The following is a 21,076-nucleotide window of genomic DNA, read 5'->3' on the forward strand; positions in this document are numbered from 1 at the left end:
CTCCATGATGGCCCTCAGGAGCCTGCTCAGACCCTCCATCGGTCAGCTGTGGGATCACTTATCTCTACCCCCAGACCCAGAGGCTGGGGGAGCTGCAGGGATGGGGCTTTCAGGGGCAGCCTAATAATTAGGAGAGGGTCTGGAATTCCCTGGGGAATTGTGGGGAGAGCCAGCCTGCTGCGGGGGAGGGCCCCTCAGAGACCAGGAGCAGGACACGGGGGATGGGAGGACAGGGAGGCTGAGGGAGGCAGGCAGAGACGGAGTCTGACAAGACAAGCAAAGCACGGGGCTGAGACCAACAGGCAGATAGGAGGAAGGACAGGCAGAGCCCACAGCTGAGACACTGACCGTGGGAGGCTCAGAAGGTCTGGTGTTCTTTCCCATGAGCCCATTCTGAGCTCGTGCCATGAACGTCTTCGCAGGCAGAGGTTCTCAAATGCACAATGTGTCAGAACCCAGAGGGTTTCTAACCCAACAGCTGCCTGAGCCCAGCAACCGAGAGGTTTGGGATTTTTCAGTTAACTGATTAATTTTTTACTATGGGAAAATTGCATAATATACATAAATAATAGTACATAAAATTTACCATTTTAACTTAAAGAAATTAAAAAAAAATTGGAACTGAGGATTGAAGCCTGGGGCGCTTAACCACTGAGCCACATCCCCAGCCCCCCTTTTTAAAAATATTATTTTTTACTTGTTGATATACTGCCGGGTTTCTGTTCTCTTGACTAAAAGGCTCAGGGGTCACTCCAGGTAAACTGGGCTGACTGGGCTGCACAAAATAACCACACAAGAGACACAAATACTTTTTTCTTTGGGGTCACTGTAACAGCTCCTCTGACCTTAAGGGTTGGCAGAAAGAGAGAGAGCGCGAGAGCACGCGCTGACCCCTTTTATTGAGGAGAAGCTATTCAAATGAGGCCAGGGGTCAGGTTTCAGGGGCTGAGTATCTTCATAATGTCCACTGTCAGCAGGTTGACTGTCACCTGGGTGGGCCACACCCAAGGGCACAGTAAGAGAAGAGGACACACACAAGGCACTTCCATGGAAGATTCTATCCTAAACAGGGCAAGGGGTTATATTACAAAGGAACAGGTGAGCATAGCTCCACTCTTGGGGCTGTAGCAAGACACACCCATGCACGAGACACGACCCTCAAACCCAAGAAGGGTGGGGGAAGCTCTGCCACATTTCTGTGACTGAGCATCTCAGCACCCAGCGGGGGAGGGTGACTCAGTCACATGCAAGGTTTATCTCCCACAATAAATCTATATTTTATTTATTTATATGTGGTGCTGGGAATCAAACCCAGTGCCTCATACATGCCAGGCAAGTGCACTACCACTGAGCCACAGCCACAGCCACTCCTCTGCCCTTTTTTAAAAAAAACAAATTATTTAGTTACTGGTCTTTCTGAGTTGCTTACGGCAACTAAGGCTAAGTTACTAAGGCTGGCTTTGAACTCGTGATCCTACTGCCTCAGCCTCCTGAGCCGCAGGAATTACATGAGGGCACCACAGCACCCAGCCATTTTAACCATTTTAACATGTACAGTGTAGTGGCATTGGGTACACTCACCAGGTTGTCAACCATCTTCTCTAGTTCTAGAACACTTTCATCCCCCTAAAAGGAAACCCCATAACCATTAGGCAGTCACTCCCTGTACTGCATTGAATTGTGTTCCCCAAACAATATATTTAAGTCCTTACCCAACGTACCTGAGGACGTGATCTTCTGTGGAAATAGGAACACTGGAGACGTCATCAGGTGACAGCAAGGCACTCTGGTTTAGGTTGAGCTCTAACCCAGTGAGCGGCATCCTCACTAGAAGAGGGAAATTTTGCTGGGCATAGTGGTGCTCACCTGGAATCCCAGCAACTTGAGAGGCTGAGACAGAAGGATTGCAAGTTCGAGGTCAGCCTCAGCAACTTAGTGAAGCCTTGTCTCAAAATAAAATAAAAAGGGCTGGGATACAGCTCAGCAGGAGAGTGCTTGCCAAGCATGCACAGGGCCCTGGGTTCCACCTCCCAGGACTGCAAAAAATAAAGGAAGAAGAAATTTTCATGTAGGCACAAGTGCGCACATGGAGGGAAGCCACACGACATGGAGGCGTGGTTCATCTACATGCCAAGGAATGCCCAGGCTTGCAGGTACTACCAGAAGCTGCAAGAGGCAAGGAAGGATCTTCCCCTGGAGACTCCTGAGAAGGCACTGCCTGGCAGACACCTAGACTGGGGGTTTCTAATATCCAGAACCATGGAATGCCGCAGTCCGGCTGCAGCATAATAACCGGGGGGTGACGAATAAGTTGTGTACGTTGATACAGCAGGAATGGAAGCTGTTTATTGTAGGACAACAGAGCTATTTATACATTTTGCACAGCTTATCTTAATTAGCATAAACTAGATACATCAGTCAACCAATAAGGAATCTCCACACTTAATGACTCGCTTTTGTTACTTCTCAAACCACTCCCTCTGGCATTTTGCCAGGCACCATCCAGACTTGTTTACGAACTCTAACATTTCTCTGGCAAAATACCACGTGTTATTTTGACTTGTCTACAGACCTTAACAGTGGAAGAACAGGTCTGTGTGGTTTAAGCTTGCAGTGCTGTGTGGCTTCTCTAAGAAAGTGACATTACCCTTTCCACTGTCCCACTGCAACTGCAACTTCCATCTCTGAGTTCTCTATTCCCAGAATTATTATTATTATTATTATTTTATTTTAATTTATTTTTTTTGGTACTGGAGATTGAACCCAGGAGTGCTTAACCACTGAGCCCCATCCCCAGCCATTTTTTATATTTTATTGAGAGACAGGGTCTCTCTGAGTTGCTTAGGGCCTTCCTAAATTGCTGAGGCTGGCTTTGAACACATGATCCTCTGCCTCAACCTCTCCAAGCTGCTGGAATCTCAAGCGTGCACCACGGTGCCTGGCTCAGAATTTTTGATTCAGTAAGGCCCAGCACCTGCATTTCTAAGACATTTCCAGGTGACAGTGACCCACCCCAGGATCCCAGCCTTCCCAGGCCATTTCCTGTCAGTATCCACACGCGAGATCTTGCAGCGTGTTCGCTGCTGTGTCTCTCACCCATCACTGTGTCGTCTCATCCTGTAAAACCTGCTGGGAGTTGGCAGGAGTATGGGTCTGGAAGTGGTGAGAGGTGCAAGCTGAGCTCTCCAGGCAAGGGGGGATAATGTGTCCAGACGAGAGAAAGGGACTCCTCCTTCGGGAAAGGAGGCCCAAGAGTCCAGGGTCCTTGGAAATGGAGCCCCGTGCCCAAGTACCCTCCTGACTGCCCTCTCCCGGACTCTGTCTTCTCCCATCTTGGAGTCTCTGTTCTTCCTTCTCTGGGTCTCCATCTCTCTCTCTCTGGGCCTCTGTGGGCCTCCATCACACAGTCCCTTCCTGCAGTCCCTCCTCCTTGGCTTCTGGCCTCTGGCCTCTGTTCTCCGAGCCTCCACCCAGACGTGGTGTGTGGGTGGGAAGGTGGCCGGGGTGGTGGCTAGTGCTTCTTCCAGGGTGACTCCAGGGTGACTTTCCTTTTCTTGTCAAGATAAGGGGGGCTCTTCTGGCGAGGAGCCTGCCCCTCATGTGAGGCACCTTGGGATCTGAGTCTCTCCTTCCTGGGAGCCTTCACAGTTCTCTTTCCTCGATGGAGCCGGCCTTGTTCCATCAGAGGGGAAAACTGCCTTTTCTACCGGACACCGACTTTCTTCTGGGTATCAGGGCCCACCTGAAGCCCTCAGGGACTATTTGTCACTTGACAGCAGATTTGTGTCGATTGAACCTCAGAGTTAGGGTCAAGAGCCCCGGACTGCAACTTCTATGAGGCTGGTCTGTCCGACACCTGGGACAGGCAGGGACGAGCTTGATCCTGAGAGCTGTAGTCTAACTCCCTGGCCTCACATCCTCCCTGGCCTGGAGGGGAGGAGACCAGACAAGCGTTTGCGGGACTGGATACTCTCCAAAGTCCTCAAGTGTCTGGGTGGACAGTTTCTGACCCTTTTCCTGAGACCTTGGACTCCCAGTCTCCAGCCCCTCCTCCCTCACACCACTGTGTCTAGGTTCCTATTCCCCTGTCCCTCTGGGACCCAGGTATCTAGGTGTCCAGCTCGGTAATCCTTCAGGACTCCAGTGTTATCCTAGCAGCAAATGTATCCCCCCCCGCCCCCAAGATCCAGGAGCCCCTGCCCCACTCAGCTCTGAGGACAAAGAATCTCCCCATTCCTACTTCCAAGGAACTACATTTCCCATGAGGCTGTGGGGCTACAGTGTGGATTTTTTTTAAGTCCCCCATTATTATGGTACCTAAGAGAATTATTAGTTCCATAATGTTAACAAGGATGGGGGCAGGGATGGATAAGAATTCCTCTCCTGTCAGGGAGTAGGAATAGTCCTGGAGACCCTTGGGATACCTTGCCAGAACAGAAAAACAAGGACCAGTGGTAGACTGGGGCCTTAAGGCAACGGGGACAGACATGTGGACTGATCTCAGGGTCAACAGAGACCAGACACAGATCCCATTTCCTCTCTCAAACACACATACTCGTTAGATACTCCTCTCTCAGACTCTTTATTATCCCAAGATAGAAAAAAATAAAAAAATAAATAAGATAAATACCCCAATAAATAAGAGGAGACCCCAAAATGAAGGGCCCATGGCTTCAGGAAGCGTAACTGGGGCTTCGGCCCTGCAAAGGCCCCACCATGCTGAGTGGGTCGGAGGAGCCCACATCAGGGGGCTCAGGGCCCAGGATCCCTGGCGGCTCCAGGGCTGCTGGGGGCAGGCCTGGCAGTGGAAGGAAGCGGGCTGGTCCTGGCGGCGCTGGGTCCCGGTATGGTGAGTTAGGGGGCAGGCGCACGGGGAGGCCGTGGGATTCTGACTGGTAAACGTTGTACCCGTCCTCCAGAAGCTGCTCCCGGAAGCTGCAGGCCTCAGGGTCAAAGTGGAGCTGAGGGACAGAGAACAGGGTTCAGAGACCTAAGTCCGCTAGAACTCAGGAGTCCAGGCCCCAGCCCTCTTCCCTCAGACCCAGGGTCCAGACACAGCCCTCTTCCCAGACCCAGAGGCTCAAGCCCCAGGTGTCCCACCTCAGACCCAGGGACCCAGGGGTCCAGGTCCCCAGGCTCCCTTAGGAAACAGAACACTACAAGCAAATTCCTCCTTTACCCCAGGGCAGTCCTGCAGAGATCACCTCCCTGTTCTTACTTCACAGAGAACATTCTAGCCCGGTACCAGTCATGGCTTTCTAAGGCCAGGTAGGGGGTCTGGGTACTGCCTAAAGGTCATGTTCACTGTGAGCCACGGATTCCTGGAATGTCCCTCCTCATGTTCAGGATAAGCGAGGCATGCAGGAGCCGCATGGCCAGGAGCAGGGGTTATAGTTCTGAGACTCAGCCTCTCAGGCCATTCTGCCATTCACCCATGACATAAGGCCAATGGTGACTGCCTGCGCCTCATTTTGCAAACATTGGTAACAACTGTCTCAGCCTGCAGGGGTTGCAGTCAGGTTGTGAGTGTAGATAGCATGGGACGGAGGCCAGCTTGGGTCAAGTGTGCAAGAAAGGGTACCCAGATTGTGAAGATGATATACCATGAAGGTTGGTACCCCAAAACAGAGACTGGGAAACTCACCGATCCATACAGCACTCCATCTGGCCTCTGGCACAGGAACCTGGATGTTTTGACCCCCAAGATTTGAATGACCCCAGGCTTCAAGGCTTTCAGTTCCAAGAGACCTGGGGGACAAAGTGGTGAGACATTGGGAACTGCCTCTCCCAGGCCCCACAGCCTCCTCCCTGAGGAATCATCCACCCCACACTCACTTTCCGGGCTTTGATGGGCAGCCCCCACCACGGTGCCATCAGCCCTGATCTCCAGGTGGGCCTCAGTCTCCTGGGCATCATCTGTGTACAGGTACCGCTGCCGGACTTGGCCCCCAAATTGGAGGAGGGGGCTTGAGTCAGGGATGGGGTACGCCTGGCAGGCTCCCAGCACAAGGGCAGCCAGCACCAGGACCCACAGTCCCAGGGGCTCCAACTTGGCCTTGACCCAGTCCATCAATGGTTCTTGTCCTCAGGCGGGGTCCAGAGTGCAGGGTCTGGAGTATGGGGTCCGAGGAGGTGAGCAGTCCTGAATCAATTCCAGATGTGCTTGTCCGGGACAGCACTGTGGCTCAGATCACCCAGGAGCTTGAGTCCTCCTACCTGTGGATCCCCAGCTGACAGGACACCCAGGACTCTTGGGATGGATGCAGAAGCTCCAGAATTTATACCCAGACAGACCCGCCCTCTTGCCCTCCCCACTCCGACACATGATATTTGACCCATTTGGCAGAAGCCAGAATTCCACCGTGGCCAGGGCAGTCTGGATGGATGATGCAATGATGGGGGGGTGGTCCTTTGAGCTGGGGGCCTGGACCCCTGGGTCTGGGGGCTGAGGGAGATGAAGACCTGATCTACTGGGACTCGTTGAAAGGAGCCAAGGGCTAAGATTCCTGGTTTTGGGGAAGGAGGATCTTTGTGCTCAAGAACTTCTGGGTCTGAGGGAAGAGGTCTGGGAATTGGACCCCTGTGCGAGGGAGGAGGCTTGAGGCCAGGTCCCCTGGATCTGAAGGGTGAGTTCTGGGGCCTTGACCTCTGGGTCTCAGGGAGGAGGCCTGGAGGCTGGACCCTGGGTCTGAGGGAAGTGGGGTAAAGATCCTGGAAACCACTTTCCTGACTTTTTCAATATAGATTTTTGTTGTTGTTGCACGCATGAAATTTACATCCCTTTTCAATTTCTAGGTTTCTGGGTATTGAAGGTCCGACCCTTTCCTTAACCATCAGGAAGCTGAGACCACGTGAAAGAAGTGTCCCTAGCAGGTGTCCTGGCTCGGAAACCTCACTCTAGGCCACGGATCAATTTCACCCTCTTCAACCCCTGCTCCGTGGCCTTTCCTGATGCAATCCTGGTGTTTCTTTCACCAGAGCAGCTACTCTGGGCCCAGACAGGTGCTACCAAAATAGACTGGGGGTGGGGATGGTGAGAATCCGACCCTGGTAACCAGGTCCTGGAGGGAGAAGTGAGATCCAGAGGAGCTGAGTAACCCCTAAAGTGCAGGGGCTGGATTCCTGGGTTGGAGGGAGGAGGGCCTGGGAGTCTTCAGTTTTAAGAAATAATAGTCAAATCTCTGGTGAGTCAAGTCAAACGCCTGTGTCTTTGAACAGGCTTTATGTGTAATGACAAGGGTCTGGGTGCTCAGGGCCAGGGCAGTGGGGCCTTGGATCGACCTTGGACAACAGAAACGTAGAAACGGGTTCTGGTCGGCAGGAGCTCAGAGCCTTTGTCCCTGGCGCCCGGTGCAGGGCCTGGGTTGGAGGCCCTCTTTTCCCTGGATTTTCAGTTTGCAGGAAAGGTTGCCTTCGCCTAGAAAGCAGCAGTTGATCGCCAGGCCCTGAACTCCTCCAAAGGAGGAACTGGGGCGGGGGCTGAGCAATTTGAGTGTGGCTGGGGGTGAATCGGAATGGAGAACCACGGAAGGCTCGAGTCAGCTTCTGGCGGGAGGCCCTCACTCCGGGGCTGGAAGGGCGGGCAGAGCTTTCCATTCTCTTGCGCTCCGGCGGCTGCTGGGCAAACAGGTTCTCCATCCCTTAGGGAGGGCGCGGCAGGGGCGGAGGATGTCCCACCCGGCGGGACCAGGTGTGCGGGCCCTGCACAGCGGCTGGGGCGTGGCCGCGCTCGGTGCTCGCCGCGCTGGAAGCAGACCGTAAGCCCCGGCACGGTTGGGAGCTCGCCGGACTGGACCTCCCGGGTCCCGCTTAGAGGCAGGGATCCAGTTCACGCAAGATGCGGCCGCTGCGCGGGCTCCGGCAGAATGCCCAGAGCCAGGGGCTGGGGCGCGCTGCTCACCTCGCCCGGTGAGAGGAGGGGCCGGGGCACCTCCCGAGCCCCCGGCGCTCAGGACCCGCGCCAGGTAAGGGGCGGGGCTCCTCCCGCTGCTCCCTGCCCGGCTCCGGAGGGAGGGCGGAGGCTGCGAGCCTTAGAAACTCGCTCCTCTCCTTTCTCCCCACCCCAGCCTCGCGGCCTGTCCCTTGGAGGGGAGGTCGCATGAGGGCTGCATTTTTTGGACTGCGCGCTGCGGCCACGCGGAGCCATGGGTAGACCTGCCACTGCGAGGACCTCAGGTTAGTGGACAGGGTGGATGCGGGAGCCCCAGAAACCTCGGCCTTCAAGCCGCTCCTCCTTCGGACCGGGAGGCCACCCCCAACCTCTGACCACTGAGATCCCAGGAGTCTCCTCCTCACCCGCTTCTACAGGCACTAAGATCTCTCCCGCAGTCCACACTCCAACTGTCGCTTCCCATCACCTCAGTGGTGGAGTGGACCCTTCAAAGACTGCTACATCTGAGAAGGGAGTTTGTGATCCACAGCGCCTTCTTATGGTATTTATTTATTTATTTTCGAAGCAGGGTCTCCCTAAGTTGCTGAGGCTGGCCTGGTAATTGGCATCCTCCTGCTTCAGCCTCCCAAGTCACCAGCACAGGAATTACAGATGTGCACCGCTGAGCCCACCATCCCCCCTGGAGATTCCAAGCTTCTCATCACTCCAACCTAGGATCAGCGCCCAGCCACTTCCTACCTAAGACCCAGAAGCCCACACTTTTAGCTTCCTCCTTGTCTGGGACCAGGAGTCCCTGACCCCAGGCCTCTCCTCCCTGACCTTCCTGGAATTCACCTAAATTCACCTTTCCTCCTCTCCAGCCATGTGGGCCCCCAGCCGCCACCAGCTCTGCCTGGCCTTCCTGCTTGTCTGTGTCCTTTCAGCAATATCCTTTCTCCACTTCCACCAAGACCTCTTTCAATATGGCCTCCGCCTGTCGGTCCTTTGTCCAGACAGCCATTTGCTGAGAGCCCCAGTGGCCATCATCTGCCTGGCTGACAAACAGCTCACCCAAAACACCTCCTCCTCTTGTCTTCAGAATGCTGACCCCGTCTCAGGAACCTGGACTGTCCACCCAGATGGCCGGTTGGGTAACCAGATGGGGCAGTATGCGGCACTGCTTGCCCTGGCCCAGCTCAATGGCCGCCGTGCCTTCATCTTGCCAGCCATGCATGCCACCCTGGCCCCGGTGTTCCGCATCACGCTACCCGTGCTGACATCCGAGGTAGACAGTCGGACACCGTGGCGGAAGTTGCAGCTGCATGACTGGATGTCAGAGGAGTATTTCTGCTTGAAGGATCCATTTCTGAAGCTGTCTGGTTTTCCCTGCTCTTGGACATTTTTCCATCACCTTCGGGAACAAATCCGCAGGGAATTCACCCTTCATGACCATCTTCGTGATGAGGCCCAGCACTTGCTGAGTCAGTTTCGTCTGGGCCACACTGGGGCCCGGCCTCGAACCTTCGTGGGTGTCCATGTGCGCCGTGGGGACTATCTGCAGGTGATGCCCCAGCGCTGGAAGGGTGTGGTGGGTGACCGTGTCTATCTCCAGCAGGCTATGGACTGGTTCCGGGCCCGGCATGAAGCCCCCATCTTTGTGGTCACCAGCAATGACATGAAGTGGTGCTGGGAAAATATTGACATCTCTCGGGGTGATGTGGTCTTTGCTGGTGATGGGCACGAGGGCTCACCAGGGAAGGACTTTGCCCTGCTCACTCAGTGCAACCACACTATCATGACCATTGGCACCTTTGGCTTCTGGGCTGCCTACCTGGCTGGTGGAGACACTGTCTACCTTGCCAACTTCACCCTGCCAAACTCAGAGTTCCTGAAGGTCTTCAAGCCTGAGGCTGCCTTCCTGCCTGAGTGGGTGGGCATTAATGCAGACTTGTCTCCAGTGCAGACAGGGGCTGGGCCTTGGAAGCCAGGGAGACTTTTGGGACTGGTCTCATCAGGCTAGAGTCAGACAGACATGTCTCCAGAAGCCTGGCAGCTTCTGGAGAAGTCAGGGGTGGTCCAGAGCAGGTGGTGCCCGTAGCCAGAGAGATTCTAGTTGGCCAGAGGTGGAAAGAAGTAGGGGCTTCCTGGAGCTGCCTGAACACCTACAACCAGCAGAACATCTTTTCTGATGGCTGGCAGTGCCCAGTGAAGCTCGTGGTGGCTCCAGAAGCCACGGTGCCCACCTGATCATCATTTCCATAGTATTTCTGCATGGCTGCCCCTGAGAACAGGGAACCCTGCCTTCTAGAGTCCACTCGGCTGGTCTTTTCTAGCAGAGGTGTTAAGGAACAAACTCATGGTTTATCTAGAGCAAGCCCTCATTAACTCTCCTTCAGAGTTTCTGGAATGATTCAGAAGGGAGTTTTCCTAGGGAAGGCCAGGTTTAATGCTTTTGAAGAACAATGTGGGGACTGGGATACAGGTTCCAGAATCCTACATAATTATGGCAAAGAATATGATGAAGAAACTACCAGAAACTCAACACCCTGCCACTGCCACAAAGATCAAGACCTGGGAGATTGCCTCTAGTGAGCCAGTGTTTTTTTGTGTGTGTACTGATGATTGAACCCAGTTGAACCAAGGTGTGGCCCATGCTGGGGCAGTGGTGACCAGACCAAAGTCTGTCCAAACCATTGGCCCCTGAAGAAAGTCTCAAAGGATTAGTTTTTTCATCCTTTTTTTTTCTTAGAGTAGATATGGGAGAGTGGAGAGGAATAGCCATTGGGGAGGTAAGGCAACTTCTGCAGCAGAACTTTCTAGCAATCCAGGAAGACTTCTAATTTGGAAGGTCAAAACTTCCAAACACAAGACCTGGATCTATTATCTCTGGGATTAGGTTAAGCAAGTGTCTTCTTCTTTAGCTGGGTTCTGAGTATCTGGGGTTTGATATCTGGAATCCAACAAGTCTGCAGAAAGCCAGGGGATACTGTGTTCTTTGTTAACCCTGTCTGTCCCTGAAATCACAGAAGCACTAAATTATTTTTTTTGTTTTTGATACCAGGAATTGAACTCAGAGGGCCATATCTCAGCCTTTTTTTTTTTTTTTTTTAACATTTATTTAGACACAGGATCTCACTGAGTTATTTAGGACCTCAATAAGTTACTGAGGCCTGCTTTGAACTTGCAATCCTCCTGCCTCAACCTCAGGTGGGTCCATGCCTGACTAAATCTGTCTTTGTAGGTCTAGCATGAAAAGATCTGGAGATAAGTAGACCCCAGTCCCAAGTCAAACCCAAGCAAGAGCCAGAGAGTATAAGACTTTTGACCCGTTTCAGGAGCCCTTGCTGCTTTTGGGGTGATGAAAATGGTTCCTCATACACACCCATATCTTGTCATCCCACTCCAAGAATCCCAGCCTCTGGTCTTCTTAGGGCTTCAGGGTACCATTCCCAGCATAGCTGCCACAAGGAGGGTGGGAGATATGAATTAAAAGTTCACATTCGCAGCCCTTGTCTCTGCATCTTTCGTGGCTGTGTGTGTGTGTGTGTGTGTGTGTGTGTAAAACACTGGAGAGAAAGTGGAAGCTCAGAGATTGTCACTATTCATTATATTTTAGGTTATGCTACCTTCTCAGATCTAGCAGCCCTTTGCTACTGAAATTGTGTGAGTGTTCCTAGTGCCCTACATCATGAAGGAGAGTAAGCTTTTCGGGTTTCCAAGTATCTGAGCGCTCCGTACCTTTCTCTAGCACCCTCGTTAGTGGCCCCCAGAACTCCCATCCTCCATCCTCCCATCCCATTAGGGCGTTCATCCCCCATAACCTGGGGAAAGAAGGTGGAAATCCAGTGAGCTGAGTATCATTATTGAACTACAATTCCCATAAAGCTTGGGGCGCCAGTCACAGTAGAGAAAAAGACCCCAGCGCCTTCTGGGAGTTGTAGTCCTAGGCTAGAAACTCATCTGCAAGGCTGGCAGAGGCACCAAGCCAGAATCCTGGTCCCAAAGGTCAAGGAAGGGAGGACGCTGAGGGCCCGAAGCCTGGTCCTGGGCTCTGAAAGCCAGAGGACCCCGGACTCTTCTTCCGGGGATGCTGGAATGAAGTTCTCCGTAAGGCGAGCACCCTGTGACGTAATGGAGAAGTAGGCGGGTCTCCCTTTGTTGCAGCCCAATCAGAAGCAGAGTTGAGATTCTCCGCGGAGGCCCAAGTCCTAGGAAATATTTTTTGGAATTAGGATCTCGGAAGAGGACGTGACAGGAGTTCCTGGTGGAACCGGGAGCTCCCGTGACACATACCCCTTCCGAAAGCTGTCGACTTCACGCAGCCAAACTGTCCCTCACAAAACCTGAGTTACAGTCTTGGGAAATATTAAGGCAGAAGGACGCGGCACCGGTTCCTCACAGTCTGAATGGGATCCTGAGCGAATCCTGGGTTTGAGGGCACAGGTCAAGGATCAAGGTCGGAGAGGAGCTAGTTAGTTAGGGTGCCTCGCGTTTAGGGCGCTTTGGGGCTCCGTTTCCTGAGAAGGTGCACCCTGAAAATAAGAGGTCGTAGCCTTGGGCAAGGGTGGACAGCAGGGACAGGAGGGTGGCTGGGAGTCTTGCATACATTCGTGGGGTCCCCAGGGTAAGGGATCTGGAGTGGACTTTGGTCTTGAGGGAGGTTTGAGAACCTGCGGGAGAGTCTGATATATTGAAGCTGGACATGGACTTTTCAGCTTGAAGTGCAACAGGGTTTGGGGGCTTGGGTGTGTCTGAGTGTTGATTGGCTTGAGGTTGGGAGCTCAGGACCACATTAATTGTGGGAGAGCTGTGGATCCCATGAATTGGCAGCTTGGAGAGTCTGTATGGTTTGGGGGTCCAGTGTTCTAGTTTGGATATCTAAAGATCTCTCAGGATGCAAAGCCCCTAAATTTGTGCTTTTCAGAATTGGGATTAAATTTCACACTTCTTAAGTCTTTGGATGAAGGATACAAAACTTCATCTGGAGATTTCCTGAAGCTTCTCCTTTCCCATTGGGGAGACTATACATATGGAGTTCAATGGGTCCCCTAAGATGGGCTTTGGTTTCTCTCCATTTAGCGTCAGCTGCTGGTTTGGGGTCAGAGAACCCTCCTGGAATTTTCTCTACTGAGTGCTCTGGCTTCAATGGGGCCCTGTTTTGCGCTCCCATTGGCTGCACTGGCCTGCTTCCTGCTTCCGGCTGGCTGCTGTGTTATGTGTGACAATCGTATTCTTGCGGCTCTAAAGTCCCTGGAGACGGATTACCTGCCTAAACACATGGGTCCTGCTGAAGTGAATAGCACGTATGCTATGATAGTGCGGACCGTGAAGGGATTCTCGGATCTACCATATACTAAGCAAACCTATATGGGGGCCATTGGTGAGGGCAAGGTGGAGCTGAACTCCTGGGTCCTGGGCCCTGGCTTAGGAGGGGCTGGGTCCAGGATTTCTAGGGCTAGGGGTGAAGGGCCTGAGTCAGGGTATCCTGAGTTCAGGAATGCAGAAGGCTTGCATGCAGATTCCAGGGGTCTCCCAGAGCTAGCCAATATTGTTTCTCTCCCCCTTCTCTAGCAATTTTATGTAAAGAAACCACAACTCCCTGAAGGCAACTGTGTCCATGGTCTTTTAATTAGTCCTATTCTTGCCCAGTAGCCTCATAGGTACTGTAGCTTGTACTAGGAGACAAAGACTATGAGACAGTAAAACTGGAATCGGGTTTTATATCCACCCATAGGTGAGAAAAGATATGAAATGGTGATCACGAGTTTCCTGAAGAATCTGAAAAACATCACAGAAAGTAAAACAAAAGGTTAATGACTGAAAGGCTGGGAAGGGGGGGTCCTGGATTTCTCAGGAGAGCCATTGCTAGTGATACCTACCCTGCGGATGTGATGCGTGGCTCTGGGGCTAACTGCCTAGTTCAAATTCTGGCTCTGCCACTTCCTACCCATGTGGCCCTGAGCAAGAAACTGGGCAGTTTCCTCAGCTCTACACTGGACAGCATCACAGTGCCCTCCTCCCTCAGCTCCTGGGAGGATTAGGTGGGTTGATACCTGTGCATCGCTTAGCCCAGTGACTGGCACTGTGTGAAGGGCTTGATTTCTGTAAAAAAGGGGAATGCCCCTCCAGGTGGCACATTCCCTGTAGCCCCTGGTGCTCAGGAGGATTAAGGTAGGAGGATCATTTGAATCCAGGAGTTCCAGACTAGTCTGAGCAACATAGAGAGACTCCCTGTCAAAATAAAAAAGGGGAGGGAGTGCCATGCTCCATGACCAGAAACCCACTGCCTGGTCTCCCCAAACCTGCCTCTCCCACAGGGAAGCAGAGCGTTGAGAACCTGAAAGAGATGTTGCGCCTCGAAAAGATAAACTTTGCATTCCAGGCTTCTATGTTTCAAAAAGAAGGTGAGAGAAATCAGGGCTCCTGGACCCTAGCCTCCCTACCCACCGTTTCCCAAAACCGACAGTCCCTCTTCCCCATCCTCTCCTCCTGCTGAACCCTCTGGGGGACTTCTTTCAGGTCCTTCTCTGGGAAATAAGAACCCTCAATTCAGCTGTCCCCTAACTCCCTCTCCCCTCCATTTAAAAGTCTGATTTGTTCCTTCCTCTTTCTTCTCCCTTCTGAGGCAGATTATTGTCCCAACAAATGTGGTGAGTGCAGACAGCAGAAGCTATTCTTCTTCCCTCATCCATGGCCCATGATACCCATCTTCCCCCCTCCCCTTTTTTGGATGCGCATTCGAAACATCTGAGAGGTTCCTTGGTTTCCAGTCATCTTTCTGCAGCTTGGATTTTGCGGGTAGCAGGTGTACTCCATTTGGACTCTTAACTGACCTTGGAGGGTTGATCTCCCAGGATCCTGGCCCAGTAGGGCCCCAGCCCTTCAGCCCTTTGCCTTGCCCTCTCTTTCAGACCCACCTCTTAGTGGGTGAATACAGCCTTGATCTTGCCCCTCCAGGCGCCATGTTTCAGTCTTTGATATGGTGCGACTACTGCAGTAAGCAGGTTCAACTTTGTAAGAAGAAGACCGAAGAATGTGGGGGTGAGAGCTGGACCCGCTGCGGGGTTGGTGGGAGAGGGGTGGGGCCACAGGAGGGACAGTCCAGAGAGCTCAGAATGCAGACAGCGGACAGGGAAGGGCCTGGCCCAAACAGAGTGGAGACTGTTTGGGGAGGGTTATGACCTCAGAGGAAGCATCTCACAGTCATGCCCTGTCCTCAGATCGTGTTGAGGAGATCCATGAACACGAAGCTTTAAACTTGAACTGTTTTCTCGATTGGCACAAAGAAGCTGTTGGCCTCACGAACTACGTCTTTTACAGGGTGGGGCCCTCCAACTCCTGTAACCCTTAAACCCCAAGTCCCTCAGGTGGGTATGACCCCCTGGTCCCTGGATGCCCTGGCCTGCACCCAGCCCTCATGGCCTATTAGGTGAGGTCCCTCCTGACTCCCAGGCACCCCAAGCCCTTTTCCTCTCTGCCCTGGATTCCTGCTCCCGGCATTGAGTCCCCCAACCCCTAAATTCCCCAGGCCTCTGTGATATTCTTGAGCTTGGGTCTAGGTTTGGGAGAACAATTCTGAGACCGTGCTGTACAGCGGGAAGGATCCAGTCTTTAATAGGCCCTCCGCGTCTGTGAACGATAGTGGCAAGTACCGCTGTGAGCTGGGCACTATTTACAACAGGCCTTCCACGATCATTCATTTTCTTGTCACAGGTAAGTATTGGGGTGCAGCTCCTGGCCCTGGGTCCCATGTATGGGGGGTGTACATTTCGGTTAGGGTGTGCCTCAGGCCATGGAGGTATGCTGTGGCTTCTGGCTGCAGGGACAGGGTCCCTTGGCTTTTGTTTCTGCTGGAGGGCCTGGATACCGGGGCAGGCTTGCCCTCACTCGCTGCCCTCACTCATTGCCACTCTTCTGTCAGTGTTACCCCGTGACCTGGAGGGCTGGAAGCCAACGGGTGAATTCGCCCCGGCTAAGACGGAGGGGGGAAAGATTACTTCCGTAACCCCGAGCCCAGAACCGGAGACCACGACTGTCAAGCACCAGGAGGTTAAGAGTATGCTGAAAGGGCGCATCTATGGCCTGCTTATCTGCTTACTTATAATCCTGATAGCAGCCATTATCTTCTGGTGAGTCACCCTGGAAGGAAGGCAGAGCTTAGAGGGAGAGGTGAGGCTTCATATTGTTCGAACTCAGCTTGCAGAGCCATTGAGTGACTTCTTGAAGGTAGGGGGAATTACAATTTGGTGGGGCTTCCTTAGGTGAGCCAGACTTTGATGACTGTCAGATTTGGTGGGGGACGCTAATGCAGGTGTCTCTCAACCACTACCTAACTAACAAGACTCCATTATTTGCAATCCCCACCCTCTATCAGGCTAGTCACTCGGAAAAGGAAGAAAACCAAACCAAAGTCCTCACAGGCCAGCATTGATAGTAAAAGTTCTAGGATATCCAGGAAAGCGTCTTCAAAAATGCAGAAGAAATAAAGATTTGTCTTATCTAAGTATCTGTTTCACTCCTCTGGACAGATCCACACTTTGGGTTCCCTGAGAGGTCTGGAGAATTGGTTTTGCCTCAGGGAGGAGGGTCTGGAACCTGGGTCCCTTAGTCCCGCTGGAGGGGCCAACAGACTGTGATAGAAGAAGTTGCCAGAACTGGCAGCCCCCAGTCAAGAAACAGGGCAGGGCCTGCCCTTCCAAGACCCTCCCCAACCCCCAGCCTAATCTTGTGGTAGGTCATCTCTTCCCCGTTCTTCCTGCCAGGTTTCCTCTCACCTTTTTCTGTCCCGAACCCAGAGCTGGGAGCTGGGATACAGGCAAAGGCTTTACAAGAGCAGGAGCTAAGAGAGGCCACCAGAGCCAGGCTCCCTGGGTGCCACCAGACAGGCAACTTGTTCAGAGCCAGGGACGCAGAGTGGTCGCAGACATCTGTACTCGAAGTCCTGTGAATCCAGGGCTTACCTCTCTCTCCAGATTTACCTCCTCCCCATCCCCAGCCACCCAGCGCTGGCACTTGGCCTTCCCCATCTATGGCCATGCTATCTGGTGAACAAGAGAGGAGAGTAGAAATGCTGCTTTGGGAAGCTCTGCTACCTGCGGGCCTGTGGATCAGTTCACTTCCTGGAAGCAGCTGCCCAATGAGGTCTGCTCTGGCCCAGAGCTGCCTGTCGAGTGCATAGCCACCTGCCCCTGCCCCACCTGCCTTCCATCTGCTCCTGTTTTGGGGCCCAGCCCCATGCATTGCTTCTTGTGAGGGACCTCAAGATACCTGACTCTGGTTTTAGTCCTGAATGGGCAAGGGAGCCTGGAGCAAGCTTACCTGGGCCCAGGGTGGGAGAGGTGGGCTCAGGGCACTGGGATGGGCCACACAGAGCAGGCTTTGATCCGCCTTCCTTCCTCCTCTCCCTTCTCACCTTTTGGAAATGGCTTCCATGGAACTGGCCTTTATTTATTTGAACTCACTCTTTCTTGGACCTCTATCCACACCCATCTGGGTCCTCCCTGGGTCTATCTTTTCTGTCTCTGCTCCCTTCCCACTGCCCCCGACCCGGTATTTGTGTGCTTCCCTCCTCCTTGGCCCCATCTCAGTGTCTGCTTGCCTTTCTGGGTGACTCTCCTGCGTCTCTGTTCATGGGTGGCTCCCAGGACTTGTCTTATGACACAGGGAGCTGCAACAGCGAGCCGCTGCCCCCACCCGGAATTGTGGAAGTGGGCCCACTGAAGGCGGTGGGGGGAACCTCGGGGAGCCGCGCCCAACGCATCTCCCAGCTCTTCGGGGGCTCTGGGACAGGGACTCCGGAGGGCAAGCAGCAATGGGTCAGCGAGAAGATGCCAGAACTGGCAGCCCCCATTGATGTCCGGCGCCACAGCGCCCCCCGGGATCCTCAAGATCTTTGGCTCTGGCCTGGCGTCAGGTGCCAACTACAAGAGAAGGCTGGGCTGCAGCATCTGAGCGCTGGGCGGGACCTGCTCTTTCCCAGGGCCTACAGAGTGGAGCTTGGATTCGCGTGGGGCGTGGCCCGGCTGGTGGCAGTGGTCGGAGGTGTCCCAGAGTGTCTCTGGATGGAGTCAGGGCCCTTAGGAGGCATTCCAGGCTGCCTTGCAGGAGGCTGAATGTGTAGGTGGCCAAAGCAGTGGTAGCTCCCCAGCGGGTGTCGGTGGTTCTGGCAGCTCAGCAGCCTGTGGGAAGCGCCAGAGCCTAGCGAATTCCCAGGGATTCGGCCAGTGTTAGGGGGAAATCCAAGTTGGAGAGAACTAGGAGAGGAGGAACAGGCCAGGACAATGTGCTGGAGGCTGTGCAGAGCCGTGGGTGGGCCTGCGGGGCCAGGGCGGAGTCTGAGGAACTGAGTAGGCCTGAGCCTGAGGTATTGGGCCTGGTGAGGTGTGGTGGCACCTGCTGTGGGTCTGTGTGGCAGGAGGCAGCTCTGGGAACTAGGCTGAGGTGGTTCTTGAGGGTCAGGGCCTACGTGGGCAGAGCCTAGGAGGGAGAGGGACCTGTGTTTCTGGCTGCAGGCCTTGGATGAGGTGGCCTTAGGGGAAAGGAAGGGATTAGAGGAAGAGGCGTTTGTAGAGGTCAAGGAAGGTTTTGTTACATGGGGCCTGAAGCAGGAGGTGACCTCAAGGGTGGAACAGCACATGCCACATAGAGTCTGGCAGTGGTGGGGCCATGGGCACTGCGGGACAGGGCACTGGGAGTCCTCTAACTGCTGTTCTGTTCCTAAGTCAGCTGTGGACAGGGAAAGTGTTCTAGCGATGAAACTGATTGGCTTCATATTCAGGCTTGGATTTAAAACACTCCCACCCTCGATTTTTTTTTTTTTTTTTTTTTTTTTTTTTTTTTTTTAAAGAGAGAGTGAGAGAGGAGGGAGAGAGAGAGAGAGAGAGAGAATTTTTTTAATATTTATTTTTTAGTTCTCGGCGGACACAACATCTTTGTTGGTATGTGGTGCTGAGGTTCGAACCTGGGCCGCACGCATGCCAGGCGAGCACGCTACCGCTTGAGCCACATCCCCAGCCCCCTCGATTTTTTTTTGTTGTTGTTGTTGTTGTTACTGTTCATTGAACCCTGGGGGTGCTTAACCACTGAGCCACATTCCCAGTCTTTTTAAAATATTTTATTGAGAGACAGGTTCCTGCTCAGTTGCTTACAGCTTTGCTAAGTTGCAGAGGCTTGCTTTGAACTTCTTCCTCAGCCTTCTGAGCCGCTGGGATTACCTGGGCTCCAACCACTTTACCTGTCAATTTAAGCAAAACTGTAGATGAAGTTTCAGGACCTGGCACATAATGGACTTATTAATGAATGTGATTATAATCATCATCTCTGTGTCTCCAAAAGTGTTCATTGAGCACATATTGTGGGAAATACAGCAGGGTCATTAACAGTTGAGAGTCCCACCTCATCAGGTCTCACAATCTTTAGTGGGAAACACATTGGTTTAACTCATTAAATTCAATTCCACTGGACACTTACTATGTGTCATTGCCTATTTCGGATCTAGAAGAAGCCCAGTTATCTCTTGTATTCATTTATCTACTTCAACCTGGACTGTTATGGAAGACTGTTCAAGATATTTTTTTTTCTATCTCCATGAGGACAAGGTCATCTCTGTTATGCATGGCCTAGTAGTTCTGAGCTGAAAAAGGCAACATCAGTAGGAGATAAGTGGGAAGACTGTCTTAGGAACAGGAAACAGCATGTGCCAACAGCTCAGTGTAGGATCCCACCTCACCCCTTTGGTGGACAATTCTTTCTTGGAGGATCTCAGCTCACTGTCTTTCCAGTCTTCTCCTGTTTCTAACTCCACAGGCACAGTCGCCCCCTGGTGGCAGCAACAGGAGAACCATATCTGGTCAGCGTCTGCAAGATGCCAAAGTGGCCAATACTCATCCTGAGTATGCATCCCAGGAATCCTCCTGTGTCCAAGGACAAGGGACACTAAGAAAACTTGTCCCTGGAGCACAGCATGTAGGAGCTGAGACTGCAGGGTCTGTGGAGCAGGAACATGAATATAGGCAGCAGGCACTTGGCTGATCCCAGGGGGAACTGATGGCCAAATAGTACCTGCAAATCCCCCGGGGATTTGATCAGTTGACTCAGTGCCTCATTCAGGTGTCCAGCAATCTCCTTTACTTCCTGCTGTTCCAGGGCTACCAGGATGCCTAGGTTATTGCCATCTGAGAGCCCTGTGTCCCCCCTGTCATTGGAGAGTGATAAACCTGTAGTTCTCAGAATTCCTCTAGTTGAGGTAGCCTCAGGTCCTCTGGTAGGCAAGAGCGCAGCAGGTTGTAGAGAGTGAGTGTGGAGGAGGCGGAGGGGAGATGGCTGACAAGATTACACTGGAGGCACAAACAGGGCATGGTCCTGTCACTGAAAGTGGAGGGCAAGCTATGTCTTTTCAAAGGAGAGTTCACTGCAGGAAGGAGACCCTGTTCAAGCATCCATTTCTAGAGGGAGAGTGACAGGAGAGTGTATGTGCTGGGGCAGGGATGTCCTTGACTGGTGTCTGGGGTCTTGATCTGGAGAAGCCTGAATTTCCTTGGTGGGGGAGTGGATGAACCCATTTGTAAAGGATGATGGTATAGTGGGGGCATGGTGGTGCACACCTGTAATCCCAGTAGCTTGGGAATCTGAGGAAAGAGGATCACAAGTTTGAGGCCAGCCTCCCCAATTTAACAAGGCCTTAAGCAATTTATCAAGACCCTATCAAAAATAAAAAATGAGGGGCTGGGGTTGTGGCTCAGTGGTAGAGCACTTGTGTATCGTGTGAGGAACTTGGTTGAATCCTCAGCACCACATATAATGAATAAAATAAAGGTCCATTAACAACTAAAAAAATATATATATATATTTTAAATGAAAAAGGGCAAGGGATGTGGCTCAGTGTTACAGTGTCTCTGGGTTCAAGCTCCCAACCCTAAACACAAACAAAAAAAAAGGTGATGAATTACAATGGAGCAATTTGACCATTGCTGTTGCAGGCAGTGGAAGAACACTTCTATTTGGGTGACAATAGGAAAAGTTGAGTGTTAGGTTTATTTTAGAAAGGGAGCACACTGCTTCCATTTTACAGAATGGAGGGTTCTTGGGAATGCATCTCTTCAGGGAGTGGATGAAGCAGGAGGCTTTCTCTGAGGCAGAGCTCCTGGAGGCAGCATGATTATTACAACAGCCACCTACGGAAATCTCTAGGTGTCCCCTGTAGGGAGG

General features: G+C 52.7%; 3 protein-coding genes and 1 long non-coding RNA gene across 8 annotated transcripts; 2 read left to right on the top strand and 2 right to left on the bottom strand.

Annotated features, from left to right (window-relative positions):
* Nucleotides 1-806: 806 nt before the first annotated feature.
* LOC144370723 (uncharacterized) lies at nucleotides 807-4,144 on the bottom strand. Its single transcript, XR_013430640.1, has 3 exons — nucleotides 1,722-4,144; nucleotides 1,582-1,626; nucleotides 807-1,062 (listed from the first exon to the last, which is right to left on the bottom strand). It is a non-coding gene; the product is annotated as an uncharacterized LOC144370723 (long non-coding RNA).
* Nucleotides 4,145-4,563: 419 nt separating this feature from the next.
* Fgf21 (fibroblast growth factor 21) lies at nucleotides 4,564-6,282 on the bottom strand. The gene is made up of 3 exons (XM_005336644.3): nucleotides 5,836-6,282; nucleotides 5,645-5,748; nucleotides 4,564-4,961 (listed from the first exon to the last, which is right to left on the bottom strand). Exons 1-3 carry the CDS (start codon nucleotides 6,068-6,070, stop codon nucleotides 4,674-4,676), a joined length of 627 nt encoding a protein of 208 aa, XP_005336701.2. The 5' UTR covers nucleotides 6,071-6,282; the 3' UTR covers nucleotides 4,564-4,673.
* Nucleotides 6,283-6,789: 507 nt separating this feature from the next.
* Fut1 (fucosyltransferase 1 (H blood group)) lies at nucleotides 6,790-11,375 on the top strand. 5 transcript variants are annotated; one of them, XM_078031692.1, is made up of 3 exons: nucleotides 6,790-7,964; nucleotides 8,067-8,175; nucleotides 8,752-11,375. In XM_078031692.1, the coding sequence occupies exons 2-3, from the start codon at nucleotides 8,145-8,147 to the stop codon at nucleotides 9,888-9,890; spliced, it is 1,170 nt and encodes a 389-aa protein (XP_077887818.1). In that variant the 5' UTR covers nucleotides 6,790-7,964; nucleotides 8,067-8,144; the 3' UTR covers nucleotides 9,891-11,375. The 5 variants fall into 5 exon arrangements, with proteins under 5 accessions (XP_077887818.1, XP_077887822.1, XP_077887819.1 ...); XM_078031696.1 differs by lacking the exon at nucleotides 6,790-7,964 and having other exon boundaries at nucleotides 7,973-8,432; XM_078031693.1 differs by lacking the exon at nucleotides 6,790-7,964 and having other exon boundaries at nucleotides 7,973-8,175; nucleotides 8,308-11,375.
* A 454-nt stretch (nucleotides 11,376-11,829) lies between these two features.
* Nucleotides 11,830-16,373, top strand: LOC101977215 (izumo sperm-egg fusion protein 1). Its single transcript, XM_040279053.2, has 10 exons — nucleotides 11,830-11,977; nucleotides 12,950-13,250; nucleotides 13,605-13,679; nucleotides 14,188-14,274; nucleotides 14,500-14,520; nucleotides 14,828-14,911; nucleotides 15,091-15,191; nucleotides 15,430-15,583; nucleotides 15,792-15,999; nucleotides 16,245-16,373. Exons 1-10 carry the CDS (start codon nucleotides 11,966-11,968, stop codon nucleotides 16,354-16,356), a joined length of 1,155 nt encoding a protein of 384 aa, XP_040134987.2. The 5' UTR covers nucleotides 11,830-11,965; the 3' UTR covers nucleotides 16,357-16,373.
* Nucleotides 16,374-21,076: the final 4,703 nt, after the last annotated feature.

This window comes from Ictidomys tridecemlineatus, chromosome 15 (assembly GCF_052094955.1).
Source record: "Ictidomys tridecemlineatus isolate mIctTri1 chromosome 15, mIctTri1.hap1, whole genome shotgun sequence".
Taxonomy (NCBI): Eukaryota; Metazoa; Chordata; class Mammalia; order Rodentia; family Sciuridae; genus Ictidomys; species Ictidomys tridecemlineatus.

Coding starts and splice junctions, on each gene's coding strand:
- Fgf21 (XM_005336644.3), bottom strand. CDS start 6,070: ATGGACTGGGTCAAGGCCAAGTTGGAGCCCCTGGGACTGTGGGTCCTG. Junction 5,749..5,835: donor TGCCCATCAAAGCCCGGAAA/GTGAGTGTGGGG, acceptor TTTGTCCCCCAG/GTCTCTTGGAACTGAAAGCC. Junction 4,962..5,644: donor ATGGAGTGCTGTATGGATCG/GTGAGTTTCCCA, acceptor TCTGTCCCTCAG/CTCCACTTTGACCCTGAGGC.
- LOC101977215 (XM_040279053.2), top strand. Junction 13,251..13,604: donor AACCTATATGGGGGCCATTG/GTGAGGGCAAGG, acceptor ATCCACCCATAG/GTGAGAAAAGATATGAAATG. Junction 16,000..16,244: donor ATAGCAGCCATTATCTTCTG/GTGAGTCACCCT, acceptor ACCCTCTATCAG/GCTAGTCACTCGGAAAAGGA.
- Fut1 (XM_078031692.1), top strand. CDS start 8,145: ATGGGTAGACCTGCCACTGCGAGGACCTCAG. Junction 8,176..8,751: donor TGCCACTGCGAGGACCTCAG/GTTAGTGGACAG, acceptor CCTCCTCTCCAG/CCATGTGGGCCCCCAGCCGC.